Here is a 21,550-nt window from a genome sequence, read left to right as displayed (position 1 = left end):
TCTCAAAATAATAATAATATTAAAAAATAATATTCTAACAATATTTTATCAACTCAACTCAATTTAACATCTAAACACAACCGTTAAAATTTTCATCTCACTTTTCAAACCTGCCCTGCCCTAGTGTGCTCTACACATCTTATCATTTCTCCCAATTTTAATCCTTTAACCCAGAAAATTTACATAATAAACCTTCGGCTCCCAAATGTCGTTAGTCAACAAACAAATCCCCGTCTCACACGTCTGTGAAGCTGGTTATATCTCACTCAGCGTCACGCGAGACTTCCCCAAATCTAAAGCGTACTGAGTCACAACTGCCCACACCACACGAGTATCTTCTGATCGTATAATATCATCGATCCGTTGTTTATTTGGGTCAGAGTTGTGTTTTTTTTGGGAACTAGGGTTTCTCTTTTGTTACAAAATTTTCGATTTTTGTAACCCTCAATGTTTACGCACTCGCCCCGTTCTCCTTCTCTGATTTTGGTCTCTTTCGAATGCGAAGAGTTTCAGGTTCCTCCTTGAGAAAGGTAAGCTTCGTTTCTGGTTGTTACTGTGCGATTGATCCATGCTGTATTCGATGTCCGATGTTCGAATTCTCAATTCTACTTGTGTACTTGCTTTTTTCGTTTTTTTTCCCCTTTGGAAAAGGGGGATAATCTTTATAAAAAAAAAATCTGGATGATTATGAAGGTGCGCGCTTTGTATTTGACTCCAAGCTTGCGGTTCGGCTTTCTAGTTTCTCCTTGGTTCCCGTGTGGGTGTTTGAATTCCAATGGTGTTTTTTGTTTATAGTTGAGATATATTTTCGAGGCCAAAAGATTTGGTTCGTGTTGATGAAGCTGTCCTTTTGTATAGCTATCTGAATTCTTTGGTTCCAACCGAATAGATTTCCTACAAGTGTTTTATGAGGGTTACCTTTCATAAGTTTCTTGTATCCATTCTCAGGCTACGCTTATTTTTTTGATTCAATAAAAATTTATTCTTACTTATTAGAAAAGGTGTATTATGAGGCCGGATTTTGAAAAGAAACTATAGGGCGATGAACGAGTTTCTGGGAAAAAAGAAGAAGCCTTGGGCATCTTGAATCATGTGTAAAACTGAGCGTTACTTGAACGAGTGTACACTTTCACCATCATGCTTTCCTGAATTCACTATTTCTGTTTTCTGTACGTAAGCATGGTAGTGTTTTATTACTTTATTGCCGAATAAAGGTCTCTACCCTTGTCCTTTTATGAAAAAAATTAATTATTTGATGGGAATCAGTGAGAATGGAGTGATAAAACCAAGAGTTATTATCCTTTTGGCTTGAGATGGCTCAGAAGTAATGCTGCTTATGCTTGATCAAATTTTATGTGATGAGTTGCTTAAATAAAGGAACTGTATGTTCTTGGTAATTGCGATCATTGCTTGCTCTTGATATTTTGTTTGCTCGTGTTCCTCTATAGTATGGAAACCATTAGTTTATAGGTTATAATTTTCCTACATCCTACTTTTTCATGCCCAAACTAACCTCGAGTGTTGTCTACTACATCGAGCCCAATCAATTTGGAAATTTCACCCGCAACCTCCTTCAATATTTTTGCATAAACTAACTCTATAGGAATCCAAACTTCATCCGAGCACCACCTTCCTCTTGCTATCTGTTTTTTATTTTTTAAATTTTAATTCATCACTCTTGCAAAAATGATCTGTCATTCCACAACACCATAGCCATTTTTCTTGCAAAGCATGATTGAATGTCAATGGAATTTTGACACCGAAACTCCCACTCCCAATTCTGAATAGGAGCTTACACTGTCTTCCAATTAACAAGGTGACGTTTGAAATTCATATCCTAAACCATAGAAAATCTTTTTATTTTCCACATTATTAGTCATTCCAACAGGCAAAGGGAAGAGGGAGAAAATAAGTTGATGAGCTAGATCATGTACTGTTAAACACAGTCAGTCTTCCTCCTTTGGGTAGGTGGAGTTTCCTCCAGCTTTCAATCTTCAAGAAAACCTTACATCCAAATATTCCGATAAGGATGCTAAGGTAGAAAGAATAAGGTTGTGTTTGGGTAGTGGAATGATCTAACTATTCAATATTTTATTAGTACTTTTCTTCTACTTTTCACTACTTTTTACTACTATTCACTACTATTCAATATTTTATCATTACTTTTCACTACTATTCATAGATCATCTGAGATCACTTCACTATCCAAACGTAGCCGACAATGGTCGAGTGGAACCTATTAAAAATTATGAAGATAGGTTTTATTGGGTTTGTAAAAGTGGTGGGACCATTAAGAATATGTTTGGATTGAGAGTTTTAGGAGATGTTTTTATTGAAGTTAGAAGTTGTGGTGGGGCTCATTAAAAATATGAAAGGAAGAAAATTTTCTTGAGATGTTTTTGAGTTTTGAGAAGTTTTTAATTTTATATTGTTATGGAAACTGTTGATAAAAAATATGTTGTTATGGAAACTGCTTTGATGATTGAGATTTTCTTGGCATAAATAGTTTGGATTAAGAATAAGAAAATTTTGAGAAACTTTTGGTTCCCAAACATGAACTAAGCTTCATATTTCCAAATCTTAAAGGACTGTTACACCTCCTTGTACCTCCATTGTCAAGAAGAATTGGAAGTGGTCATTGAAGCTATTTTTGGCCTAGGCAAGGGTGCCCTTGGTTGGTACCAATGTAAAAAACCTTTGCCTCACTCAAAAATATATGTACGAAACCTTTGTGTCGGTCAACTTCAATAAAATGAACACTCTGACTAGGTGTGTCTGATTTCTACTTTTTGTGTACATGGGATACTAAAACTTATCTTTCTTATAAAAAAAAAGGTCATTAGAAAGGACACTGAGCCACCATCTTCCATAATCATTTTGAAAGATTTTTGACTCATTCTAAAAAGTTTTATCCCTGCATGTTAACCCAAAGCTTGGTTGATTTGAATCAAAGCAGAGGGGCGCAGCTTCATGCCTTAATCACAACTTATTAAAAGTCGTGATCCTAGAGGAAACTCATGGAAAGGAAAAATATATCTTTTGGAATGCTTTAAATATTGTATTGCTTGAAGTTAAAGAATTATTTACTTTTAGTAATGAATTATTAATTCTTGAAATGGATACTTCCATTTACTTTTCATATGCTGCACAAGGTAAGATGGATATGTCTCCTGTAATCTCACATGGAGGATGTGAAGATCAATTTAAAGAACTAATCATTGCGATTGAGGCAAGCTACGCGCTTGAAACCAAATCAAATTTCAAGAAAAGCAGGGAGTTACAACGTCTTTCTTGGGCAATCAACTACGACGCTAAGGGTGGTAACTCAACTAGGGGGAAGTCTAAAGGGAGGGCATTGTGAAGACAAGAATCAAGGGGTTGGGGTTGGGTGTTCGGGTAGAGTTTTAGTTCTATGGGAAACAAGGGGTTGGGGTTGGGTCTGGTGTATTTTGGGTTATCTTTCCACAGGCTTTTTGGGTCATTAGGGGCTTTTTGGGTCATTTTGGACAATATGTTTTCTTGTATACATTCAGTGTACTTGGTTTCTCCTTTTGATATATATAATTTTTTACTTATCGAAAAAAAAAAAAAGATGGAAATGTCTCCTGTGTATGGATATGTTGTTTATTAGCTATGGTTTCATGTTGTCTTGAAATACACATATTCTTACTTGTGTTGTTGACAGGCAGAATTAAATGAGAGGAAAAGGAGTATCCATGGGTCATTCTCAGCCTGGAACTTCTGGGAACAAGAGAATGAAAAGTGGCAACACCAAAGGAAATATTGATGATTTTGTTCTCATTGACGTTGACAATGATCTATCTAGTAATGTTGTTATTATTGATGTTCCTGAGCCATCTATACAACGGGGGTTAAGCGGCTCTAGTGTACAGAGAAAAGAGAGAAAATTTCCGCATCAGGGTGTTATTAGAATTGATGATGATGAAAGTGACGTGATGGATCATCCTGGATCTGGTGACAAAGGTGGTGGGGAATTGGATAGTGATGCCACCTCAAGCAAAAGATCTGGTCCTGCCACTAAGAATATGCAGAATTTTATAGATTTAGATGGTGATGAATGTTGGGTTGTTCATGAAAAAGGATCCTCATTCAGGTTGTCGCAGTGCAAAAAGCAAACATACTCAGATAAAGCTGCCTGTAGGAATCGCTATGGTTTGTATTTTGAGTCTGAGACTGGTTCATCTGAAAGCGATTCTTCTGATTCTGAGCTTATGGAAGGTTCTTTTGGAAAAATTCATGAACAATGGCAAAAAGCTTCCTTAAAGAGAAAGCATGATATTCGCAATGGTCAATCAGGTTTAGATGATCAGACTAGTATTTCTGGTTCCCATATTGGCAATCGTACCAATATTGAAGTAGATAATAGGACAGAAAAGCACCCGGAGGTCCCTGTTTCTTCAAGTTCGAGTAGTGAGCTTTATGAAAAAGAAAATTTGTCTTCCTTTTTTGGGAGTGGTGGAGGATACAATGAGGGTACTTCTTTCAATCCTGCTATGGAAGGCCCTTCTGTAAAATTTAATCAGAGAGTTCACCAGACATCTACTGACGATCCTCCTCTTAGCTATGACTGGCAAAGTTGCAATCATGTTAATGAGTGTGGCAATGGCTTTCTGAGCGGTGAGAGAAATCCTCAAAGGCCTCCTTTGTGGACCAATCAAAATCACAGTGATAAGCAATCTAAACGTACAAGGTCCACTCGAGAAGGTGAAATATGTGTTGATCTTGATGGAGCTGTATTGAGGAACAAAGATGGCGCGTTTCCTCAGGCACCTTCTAGTTGCAACAATTTTGATGAAATGCATGTAAATATTGATAGAGCTGCATCAAATTTAGCTGATGGTAGTGAAGAACTAGTTAACGGTGTTGTCAATGACTTTTACAATGAACACAGTCCCCAGGATTCATTTTTATGGTCCAATCAAGATCAAGGTGCTAAAAACACCAAGTATAAGAATTCCAATGAAGACGATGGTGAAAGACATGCTAATCTTGATGAATGTTTATTGAGGAAAAAAGATGAGGAGTTTCACCAGGGATCCAGTAATAATAATATTGATGACAAAGACAGAGGTGTACTGAATTCTGAATTATCTGGTGAAATGCGGGTTGATTGTGGTGGTGCTCATCCCGAGTATGCAGATAGTACTGCTCATGGTGAATCTTTCTTTCGTGACACCCCTTTGGAAGGCAAGTCAGGAGTGAGTAATGGAAAACCTTTCGTTGAGGAAAAGGGGAAAACAGATTCTGAAAAATTATTATTTAGCAACACTCAATGCAAGGAAACCCATTTTGTGGAAGCAAAGGTGACTTGTGATGTAAGGGGTCAATTACTTACTCAAGATGTCGATGTTACTCCCCAAGGTCAGATAGATATTATCAACGAACGCGAAAAGCTCAAGGAGACTGATGAATACAAGCGAGCAATAGAAGAAGAATGGGCCTCCCGGCAGCGCCAGTTGCAAATTCAGGTTTGGCATGCTTATTTATAGCTGGAGTAGTTGGTTCTCAATGCTGTTCTATTCTCTTACATGCCGTATTTACCTTTTGCTATTGGATATGCTACCATATATTTTGAATAATTGAATAGCATCTCGTTATTAATTCTCCCGAACTTTTCGTATCTTGTCCATCAAGGAGGATCTATTATGTGTATGTCAACGCATAATTATTAGCCTGGAATTGTGAAAGAAAGTACTTGCTTATGGAACAAAGGGCCAGCTACTTTGTTCTTCTTATACATTTCATACACAGCCATATGGATTAACTTGTCTGCTTCTATGCCTTCACAATGTTTTAAACCACTCTGTATGGTAAGGGTTGTCTGTTATGATTTATTACCAAGCATCCATAACGGTATAATGCGTATATAATCAGCAAGGTCATATGTGAGAAGTTTTATATTCTGGTAGATTGTAATTATCTACGAATATTCTATGTTTGTGTTTTTCTCTTGTTTGAGACAAGGCGTAAATAGAGGATGAAGTATTCCTTAACAGCGAAAGAATTTGGGAAGAAGTTAATGATAATGTGTTATTGTAGTTTGAAACTAGTCCGCTTGTGATTTAGTGTGCCTAGACCTAGACACTACTTGGATGGGTAGTCCTAGACACTTATCATACAATCCTTGGATGTACAATAAGCACATTGGCACTTCTTGTTCTTTTAACTCAATGCTGAAGAGCTCAAATTTTAGAGAGAAAAACAGTTGTAAAATTGGTTAATAGGAGAACCATAACAAGCTTCAGCCAACCTTAAGATCCATCATTTACAGTATCAATTCTGCCTTTTCTTCTCCCTTCTATTTATTATTATCATTTTTGTGTCATTATGTCTTTGTTGCATCATACCATGTCCATGTTCTTGTGCTTTTTACTGCACCTTAATGTAGCAGGCAACTTAAAGATAGTTGTAGTGATCACGAAGTGTGTCGTAAAGATGTTATAAAGATGGTTTGTAGGCTGTCTTGAACTGATTTTCATTCTTTTTAATGAGCAAACATATCATCTGAAACTATGTATGTTTGTCATTTACAGGCAGAAGAGGCACAGAGGTTACGCAAGAAAAGAAGAGTTGAAAGGCGTTTAGTGGATATGCAGAGAAGGCAACAGCAACGTGTTCAAGAAATGAGAGAGACTCAAAAGAAGGTTTGGATTTAGTATTATAGATTCATTTATCTTTACTTTGCAAAGCAACTCCTACTCAGTCATCTTTCATTTTCCTTTTCTTGCCCTGCCTCCACTTTCATATATGTTCTATATTTTACTTTAAAAAATATATATTTCGTTCTCAACTAACTATCAAGTTCAGCAAGATATGACTCATTGGTTCCAATGCCCATTCTAATTATGTTTTTCCCACCACCTCTTAAATGATGCCAAAACCAGGATGAGGAAAATATGAACCTGAAAGAGCAAATTCGTGTTGAAATAAGGAAGGAGCTTAATAGATTGGAAATGTCGTGCATTGATATGGCCTCACTGCTTCGTGGCTTAGGAATCCAAGTTGGAGGCGGTTTTTATCCTTTGTCACAAGAGGTTAGTTACATGCTCTCTCTCTCTCTCTCTCTCTCTCTCTCTCTCTCTCACACACACACACACACACACACACGGAAACTTTCAGTCAGTTTTTTTTAGATCTAGATTTACAAGAGAAATATGTTACTTTTAGATCTAGATGAAGAAATGTTGGTAGACTGGCCATTTATTATAATGGGTACACTTTACACTTCCAAACTGCCACCATTGTTGCAATGTGTACCATAATTTAACAGTTAGATCTTAATGAATGATACACATTTTTAACAGGTGTACATTTGAATTTTTCATAGTTTAGGGTACATATTGCAATACAGATGGTAGTTTGGACGTGTAAACTGTAATTTTCCCTTATTATAATTACGAGAGAATTAGGTTAGCACCCCAAACTACAACCCTTTTCAGTTTTCACCGCAGGCTATGTAAAATGCCAATTGACAACAGTTTTGTGTGCCAATAGCAGAAGCAAAAACTTACTACTGTACTCCAAACACTGTTGTGTTTGAATTTTATTTTATTTTAAATAGGTTCTGTGTCTGAACTGAGTTTGGTTACAATTTTAAAGAATAAAGCCACAGTGAAAGTGGCGACACATACACCTTATATGAAAACCTTTCCCTGCTCTGTTTTATTAATCATATTTTGATGAGAGGTAATGGTGATTCAGGTGCATGCGGCTTATAAACGAGCCGTATGTTACTTTTAGTTCTAGATGAAGAAATGTTGGTAGACTGGCCATTTATTATAATGGGTACACTTTACACTTCCAAACTGCCACCATTGTTGCAATGTGTACCATAATTTAACAGTTAGATCTTAATGAATGATACACATTTTTAACAGGTGTACATTTGAATTTTTCATAGTTTAGGGTACATATTGCAATACAGATGGTAGTTTGGACGTGTAAACTGTAATTTTCCCTTATTATAATTACGAGAGAATTAGGTTAGCACCCCAAACTACAACCCTTTTCAGTTTTCACCCCAGGCTATGTAAACAACCCTTTTCAGTTTTCACCCCAGGCTATGTAAAATGCCAATTGACAACAGTTTTGTGTGCCAATACTACTGTACTCCAAATACCGTTGTGTTTGAATTTTATTTTATTTTAAATAGGTTCTGTGTCTGAACTGAGTTTGGTTACAATTTTAAAGAATAAAGCCACAGTGAAAGTGGCGACACATACACCTTATATGAAAACCTTTCCCTGCTCTGTTTTATTAATCATATTTTGATGAGAGGTAATGGTGATTCAGGTGCATGCGGCTTATAAACGAGCCGTGTTAAAATTTCACCCAGATCGAGCATCAAAAACTGACATACGCGAGCAGGTTGAAGCTGAAGAAAAATTTAAGCTTATTTCTCGCATGAAGGAGAAATTTTTGGCGACTTTGTGTTACTAAATACAAATAGAAGGGGTATTATTTATTTTTATTTTTATTTATAAAATTCACCAATTTTCTCGGTGGCATTGATTATAGACTTTTGTCTCATGGTTAGTGATTTGATTTCATATAGTATTTGATGTCTCGGAGCCAGGTTGCTACCAGGTTGGAAAATTATATTTGGAAAGCAACTCCAATTTTCGGATATAACTCAAAGAAATAATTGCTTTAACTGTTGTTTCTTCTTGTGGCAGCTTTGAGGTTGGAGGTGACAACATGAACAGCCTAGTTTTGGCATCTGCGAACTGCAGCATTGGTTCCTCCCTCCTCCCTCCCAGCTACAAAAAAAGAAAAATAATGAACTGCAGCATTGGATCCTCCCTCCTCCCTCCCAGCTAGAAAAAAGAAAAATAAACTGAGGGTAAATGATCTTTTCTCCAGGGAAGCTATATTTCAATTCACCCGTTATCATGCAGATTAGTCATTTCAATTTAAAAAAAAAAAAAGAAAACTAGGGAAGCTATATTTCAATTCACCCGTTATCATGCAGATTAGTCATTTTAATTTTTTTTAAAAAAAAGAAAACTCAATCCGAACCTAAAAATTAATAATATTAAATTGAAAAATGAAGAGTTTGATCTAAATATGTCAAATCTACTAGCAAAAATGTTGAGGGAAATAAATTGATCTGCATGCTTTTGTGGGCATTTAAAATATGATAGCAGTCCCTTGGTGCTCGTCCCTTACTTGGGGGAAGTACTTTTTTGCTCTCCAGACGAGCACTTTGCGTTTCCATGGTGGATGCTTGCTGAAGTTGCGAGCTTCATGCTAGTTCATATTGTTGGCTTAGGGGTGAATACTTTTGCTTTTGTGATGCTCGCCTATGGACAAACTTTTGCTCGATAAGGGGGTGAGTAGTTTTGCGCTCCACAGTATTCACCTAGTATTAGAGAACTTCGCTTTCCCTAGTTCTCGTTGCCCTCCATCAGGTAAGTACTTTCTCCCTGGTGATCAGGGGAAGCACTTTCAATTTTGTTGTACTTGTCCTAGGTCGAACTTCGTTCTCGCTAGTGCTCGCCATGTTGGTAGGGACTTTGTTTTCCCATTGCTCGCTGAAGTGGTGAGGTTTATGCTCATTAATGTTGGCGAGTACTTTCTTTTTTCTAGAAGCTCACTAAAATCAAGAGGCCTTACTCCATAATCTTGAGCAAGATCGTTGGCCTCTTTTATTGTTCACAAGGAAGAATTTTTTTTCTCTGCTCTATTATCCCAAGTAGCTTTTTGTGGAAATTTATCGAGTTTCATATGTACATAAAATTTGAAAAAAACCTTAATGCCACCTTTATTGCCCATATTTACAAAAAAGTGGGGGGCTGTGGAGATGAAGGATTTCCATCCTATAAGTCTGGTCAATGGTGTCTATAAGATCATTTCGAAAGTTCCTGCCAATCGTATGAGTGTGGTGATGGAAAAAATCATTTCAAAAAATCAGAATGCATTCATTAAGGGGAGACAAACCCTTGATTCAGTATTAGTTGATAATGAATGTTTGGAAATGAGACTTAGAGAGGGAGTTCTTGGTATTCTTGTTAAATTGGACATGGAAAAGGCTTTTGGATCGTGTCAACTGGGAATTTCTTTTATATTTACTTGGGAGACATGGCTTAGGAGTGAAATGGTGTGCCTGGATTAGACATTGCATCTATACAGTTAGATTTTCGATCTTGGTGAATGGTTCTCCAGTTAGATTTTTCACTAGTTCTCGAGGTTTGTATCTCATCTCATTCTCTTTATTATTATTATGGATGCTTTTGAGTAGAATGATTGATGCAGCTGTGGAAGGGAATCTCATGTCAAGTTTTTTGGTGGGAGGAGTCTCTCATGGTAGTATCAAGGTCTCACATCTTCTGTTCACTGATGATTCTCTTATTTTCAGCGATCCTAATCATGACCATCTTCGATCATTGAGAGCTCTTTTATTATTCTTTGAAGCTGTTTCTTGACATAGAGTCAACTTATCTAAGTCAGAAATTGTTCCAGTGGGTCCTGTCTCGAATACTAGGGACTTGGCAAACATTTTAGGTTGTAAGATCTCCTCTCTTCCAATGAAATATCTAGGCCTTCCGTTGGGTGCCCCTTATAAATCGTTATTGATTTGGGATGGTGTGATCGAGAAAATAAAAAGAAGGCTAGCGGAGTGGAAAATGATCTATTTATCCAAAGGGAGAATAATTACTTTGATTAAAAGTACGTTGTCCAATCTTCCAACATATTTTCTTTCCCTTTATCCTTTGCCCATTGGGGTGGCTAGTAGAAATGAAAGAATCTTCCGTAATTTTTTGTGAGGTGGTCTTGGAGATACCATGAAGCTTCATCTTGTAAATTGGGATAAAGTCTGCTCATCAATTACTTGTGGGTGTTTGGAGATCCGTAATTTGAGGCTTTTAATAAAGCCATTCTTGGTAAGTGGCTTTGGAGATATCAACTAGAGAGGAATACATTATGGAAAAATATCATTGATGCTAAATATGGGAGGGCTGGGGGAGTTGGTGTTAAGTTAGAAGTGTGTATGATGTGGTTTGTGGAAGTACATACGGAATCCGCATTAACCACATTTTCTTTAAGGTTGGAGGAGGAGATAGGATTCGCTTTTGGCATGATCTTTGGTGTGTGGATTTGACACTTAAGAATGCTTTTTCTTCTCTTTTTAGAATGGCAAGGGATAAAGACGCCACCATAGCTGATTCTGTATCATTTTCCAATAATATTCTCCAATGAAATGTGAGATTTATTAGAGATGTTCATGATTGGAAAATGTCGATTGTTACTGTCTTTTTCAATAGATTGTATGACATAAAAATGGAGCAGGGAGGAAATGATAGAATGTTGTGGTAATATGCTAGAAATTCAATTTTTTCTGTTCGTTCTTATTATAAAGTGCTAACATGCCATTGTGTCAACGAATTCTCTTGGAAGGGTATTTGGAGATCCATGGTTCTGACTAAAGTTGCTTTTCCTATTGGTTGGTGTCACTTGGAAAGATCTTGACAACGGATAATTTGAGGAAGCGCGGTATAATTTGCTTGGACTGGTGTTACTTGTGCAAGAAAGATGGGTAGTTGGTTGATTATTTGTTTCTGCATTGTGAGGTGGCAAAGACTATTTGGGACGAGATTTTCAACAGGTCGGCTGCTGATTGAGTGATGCCCAAAAGAGTGGTGGAGCTATTGGCTTGTTGGAAAGGATATATGGGCAACCATCATATTGTTGATATTTGGAAGATGATTCTTTTTATGCTTAATGTGATGCTTATGGCTAGAAAGGAATGGACGCTGTTTTGATGATAGAGAACGTTCGTTGGGAGAATTTGGAGAATTTTTCTTTCGAACTCTTTGCTTTTGGGCAAAAACTCTTATATTGAATGGGGATATTTTAAACGCTTCTTTTTTAAGACTTTGCTAGTTCCTAGTTCTTAACTTGTATTTAGGTGTTTCTATTTGCATACTTCTGTGTATTTAGGTTATGTTTAACTACTTGTATTAATAAAATCTCTTTTTACTTGTAAAATAGAAAAGAGTGCTCGGACCCAAGGGAAAGCAAAGAATGCTCTCACATCCTAAGCTCATCCCATCCAGTTGAAAAACTAATTGGAAATGACATTCGCGCTAAGGGGGTGATTCGGATCCAGGGTTTTGATTCTGGTGCTTGTCTTTGTAATCAGTTGTCCAATCATTTGCCACGACCTTCCAATTGTCCAAGCATCCATTCCTTCTTTCTCTTCTTTAACATCTTTCTTCCTTTTGACACGATGTGATGTTACTCTACACTTCACGGCCTTCCACTTTTGGGATTGAATATTAGTTGGCGTGATGTTAAAACATGAACTGTTAAAATGGTGTTAGTTTCAACTTCTTTGAGACTGACAGTAAAAAATCTGAGTGGGATGGTGAGAATGGGAAACCAAGGAAAAGATGAAACGTGCCTAAGAAATGCAAGACTGCCATGCGAAGCAACACTGACGAAGAGAGAGAAGAAATCTCTATGGAAGAAACGAGAAGCGCATGGGGAATGTGCGGCTGGAGAAGCAAACGCAATGTTCAGCTTTTCATCTTGAGATGCAACGCTTCCTTGGTAACATGCGGGATGGGAAACGACCAACAATAGTGAAAAGTTGGAAAAACCCAATAGAGGCGGCTGACAAGGTGCAAGTTATTGCAATCATAGGGGCAAAATTGTTTAAGTGCGTACAATGATCAAAAGGGTAACCCCAAAGGCCACAACAGAAACATCTTGAAGGGCTTTTCAGTTTTCCTTCCATGTGATATGAGAAAATTACCAAAAAAAAAAAAAAAACAATCAAATGAGCTGTAGCCAGACTTTAGATTGCTTTTAAATATTGAGATGATAAAATATTATTTTTTAATATTATTATTATTTTAAAATTTTAAAAAGTTAGATTGTTTATTATATTTTATATTAGAATTTAAAAAAATTATAATGATAAATTGAGATGAATTTAGAAACTGAACGAAACCTACTCTTAAGAGGACGTTTTCGTCCATCCAAGTGACAAAAATCCTCAAGTGTCTCCTTATCTACGGGGGATAAGCTCGCAAAAATCATGGAATTCTCACTCTATTTGCCCCTTCCAACGCGACTTTGAATGGAAAATGCTTCATGTGCAAGACTATTTTGTCGTTTTATCTATGTTGCTTGATTACCCAAATACCCTTCTGGCGTAATGATCCTTAATTGAAGCACAAGTCTCCCCAATAACGTCGTCTTTTAAGGATGAGATTACGAATACAAGCACTCTCTCTCTCTCTCACTCCTGGGTCTTGGGTGCAGATCTCCTTGCTGCAGCCTTAGAGAAACACTTTTTAACTTACATAGCAGCTTCTATCATTCTCTTTCCACACGAGCTTCCGATGCCTTATTGGAGCCTTCTAGTTTCGGTTTGAGATATATACAGAAATTGTAAAATGTAGTCTTAAGTTATATTTAACAATTTTACTTGGAGAAAGTGACCAATTTGAAAGTGTATGTATATTGAGATATAGGATATATGAGATATTTGTTCACCAAATACTCTTCCAAACTATCATATTATAAATACATAGGAGAAAAACAGGTACCACATTCCAAGGCGTTGGTGTCTGGTGTTCTGTCCATTTGTTTTTTCCCTGCCAGTTCCTGGTCTTCACAAGGAGTGCAGCATTACCTGAACTCCATGTTGTGGGCGAAGGGTAAGATGCTGAACAGGTGCGTGGACATAGGCTGGCGATAGGGTGAAAGCATAGCGTTGCAGAATCATCGAAAGAGCAATCTTTGCTTCTGTGGTGGCAAAGTTAAAGCCAACACAATTTCGAGATCCCATGCCAAAGGGAATATAAGCGGCTGTATTGTTGTTAGTGGCTTTGGCAACTCCTTCTGAGAACCTCTCTGGTTTGAAAAGATGCACGTCTTCTCCCCATATTTGAGGGTTATGGTGAACTTCTAAAGTTGGGATGAACAACATCAGATCAGCTGGAAGTGTGAGATTTAATCCCAGTCTAACTTTACTTTCAACTTTTCTTGTCATTGAAAGTACAGGAGGATATAATCGTAGAGACTCGTGGATGATCGTGCTCATCTGCATTGGACAAAATACAACAAAAGAAAATAGGAATTTGGGATATGTAGCCGGAATGGATGTGTTCTGCAATTTACTCTAGAAACTTATTTGAGTTTATATCATGAATTCTTACGGTCTTGAGCTTCGTGATGCCTTCTGGGTTTGGATTTTGGTGGCCAAATATTTCGAGCACCTCCTTTCTTGCTTCTTCTTGCCATTCTGTGTGGATTGCTAGAAGAAAGACAGTCCACGAAAGCAACCCGTTTGTGGTTTCTTGTCCAGCAAAGTAAAAGGTCTTGCACTCATCCACCAGATCTTCAACTGAAATTCTTTTGTTAGAATCGGCATCGTGATGAGCCTTTACAAGCAATCCAAGAAAATCATCCCCAAAGCTAGCTATCTTCTTGGTCATTGCCTTCTCTTCTCTTTCCTTGACTATCTCTAATATAGAGTTGCGTAAATCCTTTTCAAGCTTTTCTGATTCGATTTCATCATCGGTTTTATAAACTTTACTGCAAAATGGACGAATGATTAATGGAAATGAGTACGAGAAAAGCAAATCATGCACAACGAATCTTTAAAAATGGGAGGAGCTCTGTGCTCCCCTGTTATAGAGTTGTGGACTTACCTGATGCCAGGAAACCTGAGTTTATAAACATTCCTGGATGATATCAAGGTCATTCTGACCAAAATCTGAAAGACTTTCTTGCCTTCTCGGTAACTGCTACCAAATGCTGTTCTGGAAATCACTTCTGATGTCGTTTGAGTGAATTCTTCAAAAACATCAATCTCTTTGCCTTCATGACGTTTCCACCTTTCAAGCATCACCTCGACACTGCTGATCATTGCTGGAATCATACTCTGGTAAAATAAAACCCTTCTTAAAGTTCACAAAATTAGGAGATTCTGTCCCTTCTGTTATTATAGCAGGAATCCGTACATACTGATTAATGATATGAGCTAATATATAGCCTTGCTTTTGGTATTGAACTTTTTTCTGAAAAATGCGTACTTTTCACACTAAGAGCTTACTTTGAGCCTCTCGGCATGGAAGGCATAATTGGCCAGTTTACGCATCTTTGCCCACTTTTCACCTTCAGAAGTGACGAGCCCATCTCCTAAGAGCTTCTTTATATAGCCTTCAGTCTTCCCCTTCTGATAGGTTCCGTCTCTATTGTTCAGTATCTCTTTGATAAGCTCCGGTTCTGTTATGACCAATTGAGCTATACAGCCATACCATTGAAGATAATTCTTCCCTGCACCAGAGAAAAAATAAAAAATAAAATAAAATAAGATAAAAAAAATTCAGAAAAACATGGTTGCACTTGTTACCGTAAATGTTGATCCATGAGTGAATATGAGGTTGAACTCTGGATAATATATCATGGGAGAAATTGATCATGGGCCTGTTCGTGGCCTCCTTTTTCATTCTGAAAACTTCCTTGGTGGTTCCATGGATGAATCTGTAGGAAGGACCTCTGATTCCCTGTAAACCCATCTGGGTCTGTATGCGATTTGGAATCCACCACAGTTTGTGAAGACCATTGAAGAGAGCTAAGAGGAGGTACAGGCACAGAGAGCTTGAAAGAAAGATTACTATGGCTTCGACTGCACCCATACTGTCGTCTAGTAACTTGAGAATGGTTTTCCTGGTTGATTCAATTCCTCACTCTTCTTGCTTTCTCTTCAACTCTGGGATGAATTGTTTGTACAGAGTCAACGAAATGAGTTGGAGAACCTGCAAGGAGAAGGGATAATCTTTTATAATTGAAATTGAACGGCTGCCACTTCGTGCTTGACGTTGTGGCTTCCTGCTTAATGCCTCAAATACTTTTGTCAAGACTCAAGATCCATTTAGGCCTGATTTGTTATTATAATTATTGTCGATTCAATTATCTCATTTTATTTAATTATTATAATTTTTTTAAATTTTCAGATAAAATAAAATAAATAATTTAATTTTTTTAAATATCAAAATAAAAATAATATTAACAAAATATATTTAAATAATATTTTATTCAATTTTTAACTTTAATTTTAATTTATCTCATATGTGAAAAGAAACAGAGCTTAAGATCACAGTCGCCAAAAAAAAAAAAAAATCAGTTTTCTATAATTAGATTACTCTTTAATCATTTCAATTTTGAATAACCACACTTTGTGTCTTATTTACTTACCCTCTCGTTATAACCTAGTTACATAAAGTAATGCTTTTTTTAAGTTTGTAAGTGTACAAATTTTGTACCGAATTATTTTTTTTTTTGTAAAAATTAGGCCACGCCATAAAAAATGTAAATTTCTTTTTTCTTTAACTGTTTTTAGATATTGAGTTGAGTTGAATTGAGTTTTTTATGAATAGTAGTGAGTTGAGATAGTATAATGAATTTTGTGGGATCCGTTTAAAATGAGTTTAATAGATTGCGTTTGGTTGCAAGATTCAGTTGAGGTCAGTCTTATTTTAAGCTGACTCTAATATTCAAACACTCAACTCTCAAATTATTAAATTCATCTCCACTCAAAACCTTCTTACACGTGAGACCCACAACTTTTTTCAACTTCTCATAAAAAGTACTAAACTTATCTTAACATCTAAACATACTTTAAATTCAATTTAGACGAATCTCACATAACTTTCTTCACTACTCAACTCACTAATATTTATAAAGAATTGAGTTTAGCTCAACATCTAAATAAAATCTAAATGTGTTTAGATGTTAAGATGAATTTAGATGTATTTATGAAAAATTAAAAAAGTTGTAGATTCTATGTGTAAAGAAATGTTAAATTGAAAAATGTTGTAAGTCCCACTTGTAAAAAAGTTTTGAGTCGAGATGAATTTTGTAATTTGAGAATTGAGAGTTGAGTGTTTAGATGTTAGATTTAACTTAAAATTAAATTGAACTTAATTGAAATCAAATGAATTTAACAATCAAACGAGACCTAAGCCACCTATTTTTTTTTTTTTACAAATGTATGCACGCTAAAGTCTGATCAGTGACAACCTTAAATAAATATATATATGAATAAAAATGAACAGTAATAAATAATAATTTTGTTTGAGACTTTTCTTCTTTCACTTATATTCCTCTACACATCATATTCCTCGCAAAATACCAAGAAATGATAGATTTCAGATCATACGCATACATTAAACATGAAAAAACCACATAAGAAAAACTCAATTTTTCATCACGTTGTAAAAATCACCAAGATTTTCTTCCGTCGGCCAAAATACAGCCGATCTAAGAAATTATTTTCTTCTGGGTTTCGAGTACTTCTTCTGGGTTTTTGGATCTTTGAGCTCTGTATCTACCAACGATAAATAAATAAAATTGTTAATTCATCATGGCCCCACTTCTGAAATATTACACTTGAATTGAAATTTGTTGTACAATTATTTATTGTATTTTTCGAAATAAATAAATGCCATACTATAAATGTCATACTTGAGTGTTATTTTTGTTTAATGATTTATTAAGATATATAACTTTTGTTTAATAATTTTTTTTTAAGGTAAAGAATGAGAGTTTATATGGGGGCAGAGAGAGCTGGGCTTCCCGTCTGAAATTAGGGAAGACGGGTTGGGATTATGTTTTGGATTTTTGAACTTTAGATATGAAAGTAGATTTTTTTTTATAGGTTAGATAGGAAAATGGATAATGTTACAAATTAGTTTGTGCTCTTCCATGACAGATCAAATCATGTATTATGCATCGTTCAAAGTAAATGATAATGCAATAATTTTATTTTATAATAAATTATAATATAAATAATGTTTATCTATATAATTTAATTAAAAAATATTAATAATAAAAAATAATAATATTTTATTATTATAGAGTGTTTAATAATTAATTTAATATAAATTTCAGGAAACGAGTGATTAGCTAAAAGACATTCAATTGGGCATGCGTGCCTAAGGCAGGTAACATGTTTTACTAATATATATATATATTGAAAGTCTTTTCAAAGGGGCCAAAAAAAGCGAGCACCACTTGCAAGACTTCTGAAGGCTCTATGAGTACCCCTTTGTCAAGCTTTTGGCAACTTTATCATGTTTCATTGTCGTTTTTGGATCATAAAAAATTGAGTTTTTTGGTTTTAAAATGATATACTGAGTCCTAGTGGGGGTGGGTCACCCGCACCAGTCCCGTCTGGGCAATCGGCCTATACCGCCAAGGAACGGATGGGTAATCTGCCTACCCCTCGTAGTGTTGCGGGCAGATGGTTTAAATTTGAGGACGTGCCTAATTACAGTCCAATCAATGCCACATTTAAAAAAAAATAATGTTACATACAGTCGTGGAATGCGCAAATGCCGTGCAGTTGCTTTGAAAAAGAGTAGGGTCCATTATTAAAAAATTAATTTCTTTTCAGGTGGGTCCTTTATTTATTCACTTTTTTCAAAGCGACTGCACGGCGACTGCACGCTCACGACTGCAAGTATCATTTCTCTTAAAAAAAATTGAGGATGTGCATTTGAGTCGTTCTAATCTCGTGATTAATTATAGTTCCCATCAATGTCACATTTTAGACCAACGATGTTCTATCCCCCTTTGAGTAATGCGGAAGAGTCAGGACGAGTTCAAAATATTATCCTCGTAAATTCCTTTTGAACTTTCAAAAAATATATATATATATATATATATATGCTTTCATGCATTTGACTCGTTCTAATCTCGTGCCTAATTACAACCTCCATCAATGTCACAATTTGGACCAATGATGCTCTATCCTCCGTCAAGTAATGCAAAGGAGTTGGGACGAGTTCAAAATATTATCCTCGTAAATTCATCTCGAACTTTCAAAAAAAAAATATATATATATATATATATATATATTTTTCTTTCATGCATTTGGCTCGTTTTAACATCGTATTAAATTATTACCCCCATCAATGCTTCGTTTTGGACCAACGATGCTCAACCATTTGTCGAGTAATGTGGACGAGTCGGGTCGAGTTTAAAATATTATCCTGGTAAATTCCTTTCGAACTTTTAAAATATATATATATATATATTTTTCTTTCATGCATTTGGCTAGTTCTAATCTCGCCTAATTATAGCCCCCATCAATGCCACATTTTGGACTAACGATGCTCTATCATTCGTCGAGTAATGTGGAGAAGTCGGGACGAGTTCAAAAATATTATCCTCGTAAATTCCTTTCGAACTTTCAAAATATATATATTTTTTCTTTAATGCATTTGGCTCGTTCTAACCTCGTGCCTAAGTAATTACAGTCCCCATCAATGCCACATTTTGGACCAACGATGCTCAACCCTTCATCGAGTGATGTGGATGAGTCGGGCCGAGTTCAAAATATTATCCTGGTAAATTCCTTTCGAACTTTCAAAATATATATTTTTTTCTTTCATACATTTGGCTTGTTCTAACACCGTATCAAATTATAGCCCACAGCTATGCCCCCTTTTGGACCAACGATGCTCAACCCTTCGTCAAGTAATGCGGAGGAGTCGGACCGAGTTCAAAATATGAATAACGGTATTACATTTTAACCCGATGAATAAACATTTAGTTAATATCTATAATATAAATGGTAATCCAAATAATGCATTTTCATTTTCAGAAAATTCATCAGACGTATGAAAAGAAGGAGAGGCCAAGGGGATTGAGGTTGAGGGGACTAATGAAGTATCGAATGATGAAGGAGTTGAGGAGCCAAAACCTGGTATGGAGTTTGCCACTGATAAAGAGCTTATGGTTTATTACAAGTGATATGCCAAGCAACAAGGTTTTGGTGTTATAACATAAAGGACGAAGAGAGAGGCAGATGTGAGTGCCAAGTATCTGACAAGTGGGTGTCCGTGGGGTGGCAAGTATCATCCTAGCAACAACAATATCTCGAGGCCAAGACCAACAACTAGAACCGATTATAAGGTGAGGATAAATGCTCATTTGGTGAAGGGTGTATGGGTGGTGACCACGGTTGAGATTGTCCATAATCATAGTACCATCAGCCCACAGAAGTCTAGGTTTTTTAGATTGCACAAATGTTTGGATGAATATAGTCAAAGGATGCTGGATTTGAATGACAGAACAAGTATTCGAATGAATAAGAATTTCGGAGCACTTGTTGTTGATGCGGGGGGGTTTGAGAATCTTGATTTCCAAGAAAAAGATTGCAGGAATTTCATTGACAAAGCCAGACAATTAAGGTTGAGTAAAGGAGGTGGTGATGCACTTACTGACTACCTTAAGAGGATGAGGTTGATCAATGATGGCTTTGTTTATGTTGTGGATGTGAAGACTTGAGAATTAGAAATGTGTTTTGGGCTGACGCACGAAGTCGGGCAGCGCATAAGTATTTCAGAGATGTCATCACATTCAATATGACATACCTAACAAATAGATATGGTATGCATTTTGCTCCCTTTGTTGGGGTTAACCATCATTAGCAGTTTATACTGTTAGGTGCTGGCTTGATTTCAAGTGAGGACATAACTACTTTTGTATGGTTGTTTCGTGCATGGTTGCAGTGCATGGATGATCGAGCTCCAAAAGCGATAATAACAGACCAAGACCGAGCAATAAAGTCTGTTATTGCATTGGTATTCTCAAACACTTGCCATAGATATTGTCTATGGAATATACTGCAGAAACTTCCCGAGAAATTGGGATCCTACTTCCAATTCAATAATGGGTTGAAGACTTCCATTCTTAGTTCCCTATATGATTCACAAACATGCGTAAAATCTGAGGAGAAGTGGAGGCAACTAATTCAGAAGTATGACCTTAGTGATAATGCATGGCTGCAAGGGTTGTACAATGAGAGGTCGTTCTGTACCAGCTTACTTGGAGGGTGTCTTTTGGGCTGGCATGAGCACTACACAACGGTCTGAAAGCATGAATGCTTTATTCGATGGATTTGTACATTCTGGTACAACACTGAAAGAATTCGTAGATCAATTTAATAATGCTTTAAGGAAAAAGGTGGAGGTTGAGACTACAACTGGTTTCATGTCCTATAACCAAACCATCCCATATGTATTTCCGTTACACATTGAAAAGCAGTTTCAAGCATTGTATACAAACGCAAAGTATAAAGAGGTCCAAAAGAGTTTTTGCGGATGATGTGTTGTAATTATCTATTTCTCAACAATGAATGTTGCATATTCACATTCGATGTTTTGGATGAAATTACTATTGAGGATGACCATATCAAAATCGTCAAGTACACAGTTTATTATAACGAGGAGGAGTGTGAATTGAAATGCACATGTGCATTATTTGAAATGAAGGGGATACTTTGTAAGCATGTATTGAAAGTTTGTCAGATGAAGAAGATTCACAGTGTACCAGAGAAGTACGTCTTAGATCGATGGCGGAAGGACTTGAAGAGAAGATACACATCGGTCAAAAGTAGCTGCGATGACATGCGGCAAAATTCAGACGCGTGAAGGTATGAGCTTGTCGTGAAATGATGTCTAAAATTAGCAACTCGTGTATCCCAGCGTGATGAACATGTCAATGC

The 21,550-nt window shown here is 36.4% G+C and overlaps 2 protein-coding genes across 3 annotated transcripts; one reads left to right on the top strand and one right to left on the bottom strand.

The window, feature by feature from the left end:
* Window positions 1-294: 294 nt before the first annotated feature.
* Window positions 295-8,833, top strand: LOC109019888. 2 transcript variants are annotated; one of them, XR_002000842.2, is made up of 7 exons: window positions 295-530; window positions 3,686-5,489; window positions 6,555-6,665; window positions 6,906-7,055; window positions 8,314-8,475; window positions 8,558-8,607; window positions 8,697-8,833. XR_002000842.2 is itself a non-coding variant. In XM_019002266.2 (5 exons), exons 2-5 carry the CDS (start codon window positions 3,696-3,698, stop codon window positions 8,458-8,460), a joined length of 2,202 nt encoding a protein of 733 aa, XP_018857811.1. In that variant the 5' UTR covers window positions 295-530; window positions 3,686-3,695; the 3' UTR covers window positions 8,461-8,569. The 2 variants fall into 2 exon arrangements, 1 of the variants encoding a protein (XP_018857811.1); XM_019002266.2 differs by lacking the exon at window positions 8,697-8,833 and having other exon boundaries at window positions 8,314-8,569.
* Window positions 8,834-13,472: 4,639 nt separating this feature from the next.
* LOC109019890 (cytochrome P450 CYP749A22-like) lies at window positions 13,473-15,859 on the bottom strand. Its single transcript, XM_019002268.2, has 5 exons — window positions 15,389-15,859; window positions 15,089-15,312; window positions 14,685-14,917; window positions 14,190-14,568; window positions 13,473-14,074 (listed from the first exon to the last, which is right to left on the bottom strand). The coding sequence occupies exons 1-5, from the start codon at window positions 15,672-15,674 to the stop codon at window positions 13,643-13,645; spliced, it is 1,554 nt and encodes a 517-aa protein (XP_018857813.2). The 5' UTR covers window positions 15,675-15,859; the 3' UTR covers window positions 13,473-13,642.
* Between the last annotated feature and the right edge of the window lie 5,691 nt (window positions 15,860-21,550).

Source organism: Juglans regia, chromosome 16 (genome assembly GCF_001411555.2).
Source record: "Juglans regia cultivar Chandler chromosome 16, Walnut 2.0, whole genome shotgun sequence".
In the NCBI taxonomy this organism is placed as follows: domain Eukaryota; kingdom Viridiplantae; phylum Streptophyta; class Magnoliopsida; order Fagales; family Juglandaceae; genus Juglans; species Juglans regia.
This window is presented reverse-complemented; position numbering and strand designations above follow the sequence as displayed.